This window comes from Zingiber officinale, chromosome 5B, assembly GCF_018446385.1.
Source record: "Zingiber officinale cultivar Zhangliang chromosome 5B, Zo_v1.1, whole genome shotgun sequence".
Classification (NCBI taxonomy): domain Eukaryota; kingdom Viridiplantae; phylum Streptophyta; class Magnoliopsida; order Zingiberales; family Zingiberaceae; genus Zingiber; species Zingiber officinale.
The window spans coordinates 96829879-96842685 of NC_055995.1; the positions used below are offsets into that span (position 1 = coordinate 96829879).

Here is a 12807-nt window from a genome sequence, read left to right on the forward strand (position 1 = left end):
ACCTACGAACATTAAAATCCAATACTTATCTTTGTCGTTTATGTTCGAAAGATAGTTTTTCAAGTATCCAGGAAAAATACACATACCTACGAACATTAAAATCCAATACTTATCTTTGTCATTCTTTAACATAAACGTCAGCCTGCGCCGGAAAACCTTCTAACGGTTATTCTGACTATCTTTTTCGTATGTATTTATTTTCAGCTAGATTCTTCACCACTTCTTCATTCCCTTGTCACTTGTCAATTAGTAATTAAACTGACAATAGAAGTAATTCACCGATGAATTAAACGTCCGGACAGGATCAATGTATATTTAATATTGAACAAAATATAAACGAGTTTTTTTTATTAAATAAATATCAAGCTTCCTCCTAAAACATTAAAACAGTCTATCTTCCATCACTTCCCGGCGTCGATCATCTGCAATCACTCGATTTCCGATAAGTTCCCAACCGTTTAAGCAGGTGCCGTGTGGCCGTCGCCGTCATGGAATCCGACGACGTCCCAGTTTAAGTCGGGACAAGCGTCTGAAATAGGGGGGACGGTGTAGGATCCGAGAAGACCGCCGGCGATGATCCGGTTTGCCGCCTCCGTCGTGTGTATCCCGTCCCAACATATCTGCCTCGACGGGTCGCTGCAAACGCTGCTGCCTTCGCCGCCACACTGCACCGTTTCACTGAATTTGTAGTCGCCGCCATCGAACCCACAGCACGCCGCCAGAACAGTTTCCTTGAATCCTGCATCCGATTCGTTGCGGCATCCAGTTAATCCCAAATTGATTCTCCATTTTATCAGTAGTAATTGCGTGAGCTCACCGTAGTCGCGGGGAGAAGCGTAGATGGCCATTGAGGCGTGGTAGACGTCGGCGTACATGATGGCCACCTCCGGATGCTGGCGCCGGAGCCGCTGCAACTCCGCCAGCAATAGGCGGTTATGGAGGATGGCGAAGTCGTTGAGCCAATTTAAACACCCTGTTCGGGGATCGTAGCTCTCTTGCTTTTCTTCCTGGAACTTGTTCAGGTACGCGGCGAAACAACCCATCGGAAAGCTTCCCGGCACCACCATCGTTCTCACGCCCAGCCCGATCAATTTCTGGACGACAGAAGGCTGAAAATCTTTACTATGATCTGTTTGAAGAAATTAAGAAGCAGAGTTGACTGAGCTCACGTCTATGGCGGAGCCGATGGCGCTGACGACGTCGGGAACGAAGGTTGCGATCTCGCCGGCGCTTCGGTTTTGGAAGAAGGGGTTGTTGTAGTCGTTGGCTCCGATCTGCCCCACCGAGAACAGGGCGTTGCTCAGAAAAGCGTCGCAGTCCGAAGCAGAGGAGCAAAGCGAAGGCAGGAGCTGCTCGAACCAGCGAAGCTGCACGCTCAGGGAGTTGTTGGAGAATAGATTATTTATCCCTCTAGATTGGAAATAGTCGACGTCGAGCGCAGTGGCTCCGGCGACCGCAAAGTTGGCTCCGTGCCTGAAGTCCTCTGCTCCACCGCCGCCGAGATACGGCTTCACTAACGGCAAACCCATTGCTTGAGCTGGACTTTAAATGAATCATCATCAACAATTCGTCAATGCATCAATTACAAGTCTAACGCTAGAGTTTACCGATGAAGTCGATGATTAGCCTTCCGTCGGAAAAGCGGCCGGTAGGGCGGTGGAAGAAGGTCTGGCCGTAGGGAAGGCGGCTGGCGAGGCTAGAGTTGCCGGTGAGGATGAGAGAGTTGCCGGTGTCGACTACGGAGGCGCCGAAGCTAAAGATGGAGGTGTAACATCCGTCGGCGAGCTCAGCATGAAGCCCAAGAGCGAAGAAGAAGAAAGCGGCGGCAGCGGCGGATGCTGCCATGTTTATTTGAAGGGATGGATGAAGTAGCCGCTGCACTGCAATAAATATCCTTCACCGCGCCAAAAGTATGACGACGATAATAATAATAATAAATAAATAAATAAAGACATGTGTTATATTCCGATTAGTTGCCGTGTTTCTAAAAAATTAAAATAACAACACGGATGACATGTGTTTTAATTGGCCACTACATTTTTCCTGGCCACCATAGTAGTTGATTGGGTGACGTATCACAATGATGTTAGCCCTCTTGATTATTTGGTTTGGTTTTAACATGGATACAAAAAAAGAGATGACTTCTCTGAGAGGAGTTCAACTTTTGTAAGCAAATTCAGAGGCAAGATTGCTTAGTTACAGGCAGACTAATGATTATAAAAAAATTAAAAAACTTCTTTTATTTTTATTATCATTAATAGATAGTTCTATTTAACAATAATATTAAAAAATATCTCACATTTTAAAAATATCTTTATGGTAGTTTTGTCAAAAAGCTACTCCAATATTCTCAAAATTCCTTAGTAATTATAGTCGAAATTATTTTCATATTATTCTAATTGGGCAAAAATTAGTTCAACTTAGTGTTACATAATATTATTGTAGTTTGATTAAAATATCTTTAATTAAAACATTTTTAAATAAAATTACTATAATGGCCGGAGGTACAGAGTCGGTCAAATTCTCGGAGACACCGGCCGAGCACGACAATGGAGCGTCCGGCATTGAATCGTTCCGAAGAGGTTGAAGCAGACATACTCATGGACCGACCAAGAGAATGCTAGATTTGTGAGGATGAGTCGGCGAGAGAGATCATGGCGGTGAAAGAGGAAAGAAGAAGCCTGTTGTCAGAAGGAAAGGAGTGGAAGAAGGGGATAACGACTGTGGAGCAAGCTAGAGGGGATGTTGGAGACGGCGCCGCTACAATTGCGGAGGAGGCAACAGCTTCCATTTGGCGAGTGTACAAGGAGAAGGCGAGGGAAATTGGCTCGCCTCTGCTTCCGTCAGATTTTGGGACGAAAAAAAGGGCTAAAAAAAAATCAACTGACGGATTCGAAATCCGTCCGTCAATATTTTTTTTATAGGTAAATATGAGAAATGATCTCGAATTTTATACCATCCGCCCTTTTCCTAATCCACGCTCTGAGGTAAATAGACTATTAAGAAATTACACCTGCATTCTCTTATGCTATGTTTACTCTCTCAAGCACAGTAAAAAAAAAAAAAAAAAGTAAAGAACTCTATGATGAAAAATTATTTTGGATGGAAGAGAAGAAAAAGGATAAAGAAATCCCTTTCTTTGTATTATTATTTATTTTCATTGAAGAAGATGGATATATGCGACATAATTTTATAAATAAAAAAGGGTACATACGTCTTTTTTTTTTACATGATATAATTTTGTAAGTTAAAAATGGTACATACGTCATTATTTTTTGGTATATAGTGTAATTTTGTGAATAAAAAGGGGTACATGCGTCATTTTTTTTCCCATCCACTGCTTTCCGTCCGATTTTGAGGTGATCGATTTTAGGTCCAAAACCATCCGTGGATGGATTGCGTTTCTCTTTCATCTTAAAATTTCAATGAATAAACGATGAAAACTTTTTCACTGTAGAAACTTTTCTGTAATTTTATTTTCCGCTCTCCAAAATAAACAGAACATTAATCTTGACTAAAAACAAATTTATATATCTTCTAAATATTATAATATTATCCACTTTAAATTTAAATTTTCACAAATTTATTTTTAAGCTATACCCAAAATATCTTATACAAATAGATATTTTTCATTTTATAAACTCATGATCTTTTTCATATATATCCAATGTGTGAGTTTAATTGCATTCTCAACAATACTTCTCTCAAATGAAGGATCAATATTATTCTCGTGATATGAGTCTCTCCTCAAGTATATGGTCATTTTTGACTTTGAACCTTTCTGTTGGAGTAATCGATGTGACCCTAAGTTTTAATATTTAGGCAAAGGTTTAAGTTAGTTTATTGTTATATTTGATATGTGTTTGTGAGTATGCAGGATGCAGGTACAATAAGGAAAGTCCAAGTGGCATCTTGGCAAAGGCAAAGTCCAAGGGGAAATCTTGGCGGTATAAGTTTAAGTATGTAGTCTTAGCAATGTAAGTCCAAGTGTGGTTTCGTAAGATTGAAGTTCTGGAGCAAGGAGCTCTTGGCAGTGTAATATTCGACAACAAAGGACAAGGCCGAAAGAAGCTCTTGAAGGCAAAATGTGAAGGATGGGAAAGGATCCGAGGGATGCAAGGTTGATGGAGGAGGCTAGAAGGCAAGGTCGAGGTTGTGCAGGTGAGGATAAATGCATGAGAGATTATACTCATGGTAAAATCCTAAGTTTAGGGTTTTACCAGTCGACTGGCAACTGGACCAGTCGACTAGGGCAGGACACAAAATGTTTCTGTGCCCAACGACTATGAAAATCAGTCTATTGGTATTGTAGCCAGCTGACTAACATTGTAGCCAGCTGACTCGTACTATAGCCAGTCCACTAGTATTGTAGTCAGTCAACTAGTATACTGTAACAGTCGATTGGTACACTATAGCAATCAACTGGTATACTGTAGTAGTTGACTAGTACACTGTAGTAAACGACTGGTAAAGATCCGTTGGCAAAATCACAAATTATGTGGAGTGTCGTTGGCCAGCACCAGTCGACTGGTAACGATAAAATCAGCTTATTGATTTCCTCAAGCTCTATATAATGGAGCTTGGGGTGACTAGCTTTGGTGACGATAATAGACTTGGTTAAAGCCTATTAGAGTCTCCAAAGCTCTCTTAGTGATCAAGATTGTGTCTTCAAGTGTTTGTGGTGAGATTTCTCTACCGACAAGGAGTTTGAGCTAGTCGGAGCTTTCCAAGGAATCATCCACCGACGGATTAGGATCGTCCACCTTACGGATAGCCATGGACTAGGAGCCCTAATCTCCGAACCATGTAAACGAACGTGTTAGTTTGTTCCTTTTGTTTTTATTGTCTTTAGGTTAGCTTTCTATTTGCTTATTTATATTTCCGCTGTGCTAACAAGTGTAGGAAACGATCGAAGTGGGTGATCAGCTATTCACCCCCTCTAGTCGGGCGTCAAAGGCCCCAACAATTGGTATCAGATCAAGAAGCGCTCTTGAAGGCTAATCTTCGGAATGACAAGCGCTCTTGAAGTTTTCAAGTGCAACTATCTTCGTTCAAACCCTTTCAATGACAAGTTATTGGTCCTGGTAGCGGCCAGCTAGATGGGGGAGAATAACCCTGCAATAAAAGACAAACCTTCCTCGAACTTTTATAACATAATTAAATCTAACACTTGCATAAACAGAATTAAGAAATTAAATAAAGAAAAAGAGGCATAATCGATTTACTTGGTTAAACCAGGGAGGTTGTTAATCCAAGGAAGTTAAAAGCATACTAAAACTCTCATTCAATCAGAGAAGCCTCTTTACAGCAATTTGCACACTCAATTATAGAACATAACTCAAGAAGATTCAATTACAAGTATTGTGTTATATTTCCTAGATCCAGGAGTCATTTTATAACCCCTGGAAAATTTTATCCTGAGCTGGAAGACACCTTCCATAGGGTTGGAAGGCGCTTCCAGCAAGGCGCCAGTGGATAAAAGTTTATCCACTGCCAACGAAAAAATCTGCCTGGTTGAAGGCACCTTCCATAGAGCTGGAAGGCACCTTCATACTGTTCATAGAAGGCGCATTCCAGCCATGGAAGGCGCCTTCCATAGAAGGCACGGAGGCGCCTTCAATTTCCTTTAAAGGCACCTCCAGCAGCGTTTACAGTCACGTTATACTCTTTTGCCGCTCTGATCGCCTGGGCGATTTCGGCCAACCGGAATAAGGCTCACCCGAACCCTTTTTTCGGCCTTCTCCTCGAGTAGACTTCTTCTCTGGCTTCTCATCCCTCGGACCACCGCGCGCGTCCTTCTTGTCTCCCAGTGTACTCTTCCACAGCACCTCATCCCTCGGACGCATCGAGCCCGTCGGTTCTCTCCTATGTCGTCCTTCTCGTTAGCCGCGTCTTCCGCTCAACTTTCTGTGCTCCTAAGCTCCTACACACTTAGACACAGGGTTAAACACCAATAGGACCTAACCTGATTTGGTTGATCACATCAAAACTATCATGGGGTAACAAAAATCTCCTCCTTTTTGATGTGATCAAACCCAAGTTAAGTTAGGGTAAAAAAAAAATCTAATTTTTGCAAGTAAAAAAATTTGTAAGTAAGAAAATTTTTCTAAGCACAATTTGCTAGAAAAATTTTACAAAAAAAAAATTACTAAAGAATTTTTCAAGTAAAAAATTTTTAACCGTTTTACAAGAAGAAAAATTTGTAAGTACCATCTAGACTTATTCTTCCCTACTCCCTCTTTTGATTACATTAAAAATGAGATTCATTTAAAAGTATAAGAGTAAAAATAATAAAACCAGTGGAAAAAATTTTCTAACTATTTTAAAAAGATAAGAATTAATTAAAAAAATATTTAATTAATTTTTAATAGAAAATTAAGGTATTTTTATAACGTCTAAATGCTTAACGGTTAGTCAATTAAATACTTATTTCAATAATTAGGTTCTAGACTATGGCGAGACACTAGGCCTTCTTAGATATTAGAACAACAACCACTTTCTAGACAAAGCCTCTTAAAGAAATTTAATATTTGATTTACTCTGAAAGCCATAATTTAAAACCATTCAATCCAAATATGATTTTGGAACCCAATATAGGTTCCTTCCTATTGGGTTAATTAAAAGTTTCTTAGGTATGTATTTCTGTGAAATTTTCCTAATCTGGCCCTTATGGTATTTAAGGTATTAATTCAATCCACTATATTTTCTAATATATTGAATATTTGAGTATGCACGATTTTTTAAATTTTCTATTTCATTTTTCAAGCTTTCATTTTCATTTTTTATTTTATCAAATTCTTCTAATCGACAAGATTTAGTCAGAGTTGATTTCAATTTTTTAACTTCTTTTTCTAATTTACAGTGATGTGGAGATAAGAGCTTACGTGGCATAGGTCAATAGTCACGGTCAAAGTCAAAGTGAGTAATACCAGGGTTCAAGCAAGACTAATCCGAGTAGGAGTGACTACATCAGCCGACCAGAATGATGCTACCCAATCGGCAGGAAATCAGTTCGAGCGGACCACCCGTCCAGTCGGATATGGCACCGACATCAGTCATGTAAAATAATAAAAGAGAAGACTGAGGGTCTTGAAGAAGAAAAAGCAAAGGAGAACACTCCATCTGTCATTAAATGCACAGAAGTCAAGATAAAGATGCCTTCTAAAGATAATTAATATCATTAAATAGGGGAAAATGAAAGGTCACTAAGAAAGGTATAAAAGGGCATGTCAAGTAGGAGGAAAGGGGCAAGAAAAATAGGTCTTGATCTCTATCATTTTCCATTTTCCTTCCTCTATTTCTAACTTGAGCCTCAGAGGGCCAACACTAGGGACCTCTTTCTTGGTTTTGGTTTTATTTTACAGAGAGGAGTGAGGTCTTCATCCAGTCAACGGAACTGTCACCTCCCCGACTTTCTAGCTTCATGCCTTTAGACAAGATCATTTTTGCGCCATCTGTGGGAACATAGCCTGCATCCGAACAAGAAGATTGAAGACACTGGACGACCCACAATAGTGACGTTGATGCAACAGGATCTCGACGCACTAATACAGGCTCGAGTGACGAAGATATTGGAGCAACAACAACAGCAGACGATGGCCTATCAGCAAGTGCATGAGCCTGCAGCTTCTGTGGCAAGCCGCTAGGTTGAGCGAGGAGACCGAATGGAACAACTTTCCATTCGGGGCCCAAACAAGAGGTCGATCGGCACCTATAGGGAAGCACCTCATGCGTCGCTCCCCTTACACCAAGTGTCGTTATGGATTCCAGCAAAGGAGAGGGACTGAGCGGACAGAGATCGAGAAACTTCCTTGGACGAGGCGCTCGCTCCAAATACAAGGAAAAGAAAGGCATCCAAAGTAGATAATTCATCCGAGCGGGTCAATCAATAGTTTTGAAAATCATAAATTTACTAAATTTTATGAAATTAATGGATACAAACATGTGAAAAAAATATAACATTATGAGAAGCTGCTAGAACCATGTTAAATGAATACAACCTAAACAACTAATTTTGAGCTGAAACAATAAACACAGCATGCTATATTCAAAATAAAATTTTAATTAATAAATTTCACAATAAAACTCCTTATGAAATATATTACAATAAAATACTCAATCTAAACTAACTAAAAGTATTTGGCTGTAAAGTATATACATATTAAATACTAAGGATTACTTAGAAAAATTTACATCAAACTCCTCAATGGGTATCTTCTTAAGGTATTCAACAACTAGTAGGGCCTATAAAGTTTATAACAATAATACCCTAAAAGTAGAAGAAACATCCAATGTAATTTTTGATGAAAATAACTCACTAATGAAATCAATGAAAATAATATCCAAATTACTAGAAATATTGAAGATGATGAAAATAATGAAATTAGGCTCGAATCAAGTGAATCACAAGAACCAATTGTCAACCCTAATATAAGAATATAAGATCATCTAGAATAAACCTTAATCACCCATCTGACCAAATTTTGGGTGACCCAACCCTAGGGGTTCGAACTAGATCTTCTTATAGAAACCTAAGTCAAATAGCCCTTATTTCCAAAATTGAATCCAAACTATAGAAGAAGCCCTACCTAACCCATACTGGATAATTACAATGCAAGAAGAATTAGCTCAATTTGAAAGAAACCAAGTCTGGGAACTTGCACCTAAACCCACAAATTATTGGAACCCCAAGGTTATTTTGATGTGATCAAACAAGTTAAGTTAGGTCTTGTTGGTTTTTGATCCCTGTGTCTAAGTGTGCAGGAGCTTAGGAGCACAGGAAGTCGAGCGGAAGACGCGACTAGCGAGAAGGACGACACAGGAGAGTGCCGACGAGCTCGGTGCGTCTGAGGAACGAGGTGCCATGGAAGAGTACACCGGTGGATGAGAAGAACGTACGCGACGTTCGAGGGACGAGAAGCCAGAGTGGAAGTCTGCTCGAGGAGAAGGCCGAAATTAGGTTCGAGTGAGCCTTATTTCGGTTGGCCGAAATCACTCAAGCGATCAGAGCTGGAGCAGAAGACCCAGACCAAGGCGAGCAACACTGGAGCAGAGGGCCCAGATCGAAAAAGTCAACCATGTTGACTTTAAGGGTCCAGGAGCCCGGACCCATTCCGGGCGCTCGGACCAATCCAGGCGCTTGGAACGATTCCGGGCACTCGGAGCGATTCCGGGCGCCCGGAGCGATTCCAGGCACCCGGAGCGATTCCGGGCGCTCTGAGCGATTCCAGGCGCCCGGAACATGATTCTATCCAGATTGTGTTTGACCATGATCCATTGCAAAGGGGATAAAATTTTATCCTCCTCCAGGCGCCTAGAACCCTTCCAGGCGCCCCGACCAAGGCTATATATACAGCTTTAGTCCAGAAGCTTCATATCAACAAGCATCCTTAGAAACAACACTTGTACACACTTTAGTTTTCATTTAGCTTCTCATTTTCTGTGCTTCATTGCTATAAAGAGGCTTCTCCGCCTAAAGGAGATCTTTAGTGTGCACGTTAACTTCCTTGGATTAACAACCTCCCCAGTTGTAACCAAGTAAATCTGTGAGCCTCGTCTTTTTTGTTTATTTCTAATTTTAATTTTTGCAAGTGTTCTTTTAAGTTTGAGAAAGGTTCGGTTTTGTTTTAATTGTGCAGGGCTATTCAACCCCTCTTCTAGTCGGCCAACGGTCCCAACAAGTGGTATTAGAGCTAGGACGCTTCAGGAGGACTAACCGTCAATCGAAGCAAAGACGATGGTCGGACCAAGCATCTACCCACCAAAATTCGAGGGGAAGTTCGCTAGATGGAAAAAAGAAAATGTAGGTATTCTTCAAAATCGACTTTGAGTTACTTTTAATAATGAAGTTTGGTTTTGTAGTACCCGAAGGTAAGGAAGAATACCAGTGGACGAAAAAGGAGCAGGCCGACTACATGGCAAATGGCAAAGTAGAGTTTCATCTGCTGAGCGTCCTTCCACCACAAGAAGTCAACCGGATCGGCACCTACAACTCAGCAAAGGAGCTTTGGGAGAAGTTCCTTGAGTTACACGAAGAGAGGTCCAAAGCCAAGCTCGCGAGATGGGACTTACTTCGTAACTAGCTCACCAACCTGTGATTTGAAGAAGATGAAACGATTGCACACCTTCACTCGAGGATTAAGGAGCTCATCACCGGACTTTCGAATCTCGGAGAAATGGTAAGCAACCGAGATTCGCTAAGGTACGCTCTTAATATATTCCCTAGGAATACGAAATCGGCATCACTAGTAGAGGCCTTCTATATCTCTAAGGACTTAGAATCTATTACCTAGAAGAATTATTTTCGACATTTGAAGTGCATGAATCGAGATGTGCAGGTACGAAAGAGCCGAAGCACAACATTGCCCTCTAGGTAACAAGAGACGAACATGAGTCAGAATCTTCTCTCGACGATGAGGAAATGGTGATGATGGTAAGACGTTTTAAAAAGTTATATAAATCAAGAAAAACTAACCATTCGCAGGGTAGAAAGAAAAGGACGATCAGATGATATCACTGCAACAAAGAAGGGCACGTCAAAGACAACTGCCCCAAGCTAAGGAAAAAGGATAAAAACAAAGGAAAGAAGTCTGTCCAAATGAATAAGTACAAGACACTAAAGGCGACGTGGGACGATACGTCGTCCGAATTAGAAGTCGAGGCTTTCTCCAGACTTGCATTAATGGCAAGTCATCAAGAAGAAGAACACAAAGCAAGCTCGTCTAAAATGAGCATTGGGAGCATCGATGAAGAGGGAGCTACATCGGAAGAAAGTAGCAGTTCAAGGGGAGCTACGGATAACGAAGTTGACAAGGTAAGTCAGGTATGATCTCTCCCACCTGACAAGTTGTTTAAGTTTGTAAAATTATTAATCAAAGATTGCTGCAAAATTGAAAAATAAATTAAAACTTTAAAATTAATTTTAGCAAAATCTTTCCCATTAGAAGAGTTTGACAAAATAAAATTAAAAAATGATATTTTGCAACAAGAAATAAGTAACTTAAAAAATCATACATGCTCATATAATACAAGTTTTAGAAAGTTCAATAACCTAAATTGGTATTTTAGATATCACAAAGGACAAATTTAAAATATTTTAAAGAAATATGTCTCTAAGAAATACCTAATCAATCCAGTTGGTTGGAACCTATATTGGGTTCCCAAGTCTTGTCTAACTTGAAATTTATTTAGACTTAGAGCTTTCAGCGAGAAAATTAAACGTTTAATTTCTTTATGCGACTTTGTCTAGAAGTGGTTGATGATCCAATAACCAAGAAGGCCTAATGCCTTGCCACAGCTTGGAAGCTAAATATTGAAATAAAATATTTAATTGACTAACTGATAAAGCATTAAAATTGAAATTAGATAATGGTTTGAATAGTTATTCATTTTTTTTTTGGAAAATTCTTCTATGCAAATATGCTTAACTTAAAAAAAAGGAACTTAGTAAATTTTTCTTTAGAAATTTTTTAAAGTTTTTTTTTAATATCAGATTTACGTTACCAAAATTTCTATAAAAATTCTTGAAAATTTATTTAATTGAGAAAATTTTTTATTTTTTTTAACTTAGAAAATGTTTCTAAAAATTGCATTTGTATTTTTAGAGCTATCAAAATTGTTCTAAAAAAATTCCAAAATTAGAGTTTACTAAGAATTTTTTTTTACTTGAAAATATTTTTCACTTAGGAAATTTTTTTTTCTCTTCTTAAAATTTTCTTATTTAGAAACTTTTCTGCAACACTTAAAGTTTCTAAAACTACTGAGAAATTTTTAAAATTTTCAAAACTTGATACCATTTTTTTTTTAAATTAGAATTACCCTTAGATTTTTTTGGTATCCCATTTTTTATGTGATCAAAGGGGGGAGAAGAAAAAGATTAAATCTAGAGGGAGGTAGCTAAATATTAAATTTTCTACTTTTTGTGCTTTATTGCAAAAAGTATTTTTGCTTTAACTTTATTTGTTTATCCTAACTTAACTTGGATTGCTCATATCAAAAAAGGGGAGATTGTTGGAACCCTAAGGTTGTTTTGATGTGATCAAACAAGTTAAGTTAGGTCATGTTGGTTTTTGATCCCTGTGTCTAAGTGTGCAGGAGCTTATGAGCACAGGAAGTCGAGCGGAAGACGCGACTAGCAAGAAGGACGACACGGGAGAGAGCCGACGGCTCGGTACATCTGAGGGACGAGGTGTCGCAGAAGAGTACACAGGTGGATGAGAAGAACGTATGCGACGTTCGAGGGATGAGAAGTCGGAGCAGAAGTCTGCTCGATAAGGAAGCTGAAATTGGGTTTGGGTGAGCCTTATTTTGGTTGGCAGAAATCACCCAAGTAATTGGAGCTAGAATAGAAGACCCGAACCGAGGCGAGCAGCACCGGAGCAGATGGCCTGGACCAAAAAAGTCAACAGTGTTGATTTTAAGGGTCTGGGCGCCCAGACCCATTCCGGGTGCCCAAAATGTGATTTATCCAAATCATATTTGGCCGCGATCCATTATGAAGGGCATAAAATTTTATCCCCCTCCAGGCGCATGGAACCCTTCCAGGCACCCCGACCAAGGCTATATATACAACTTTGGTCTAGAAGCTTCATATCAACAAGCATCCTTGCAAACAACACTTGTACACACTTTGGTTTTCATTTAGCTTCTCATTTTCTGTGCTTCATTACTGTAAAGAGGCTTCTCCGCCTGAAAGAGATCTTTAGTGTGTGTGTTAACTTCCTTGGATTAACAACCTCCCCGGTTGTAACCAAGTAAATCTGTGAACCTCATCTTTTTGGTTTATTTATAATTTTAATTTTTGCAAGT

General features: G+C 39.6%; 1 protein-coding gene across 1 annotated transcript; it reads right to left on the minus strand.

The window, feature by feature from the left end:
• Window positions 1-321: 321 nt before the first annotated feature.
• LOC121987660 (sinapine esterase-like) lies at window positions 322-1845 on the minus strand. The gene is made up of 4 exons (XM_042541395.1): window positions 1608-1845; window positions 1170-1537; window positions 818-1109; window positions 322-739 (listed from the first exon to the last, which is right to left on the minus strand). The coding sequence occupies exons 1-4, from the start codon at window positions 1843-1845 to the stop codon at window positions 459-461; spliced, it is 1179 nt and encodes a 392-aa protein (XP_042397329.1). The 3' UTR covers window positions 322-458.
• Window positions 1846-12807: the final 10962 nt, after the last annotated feature.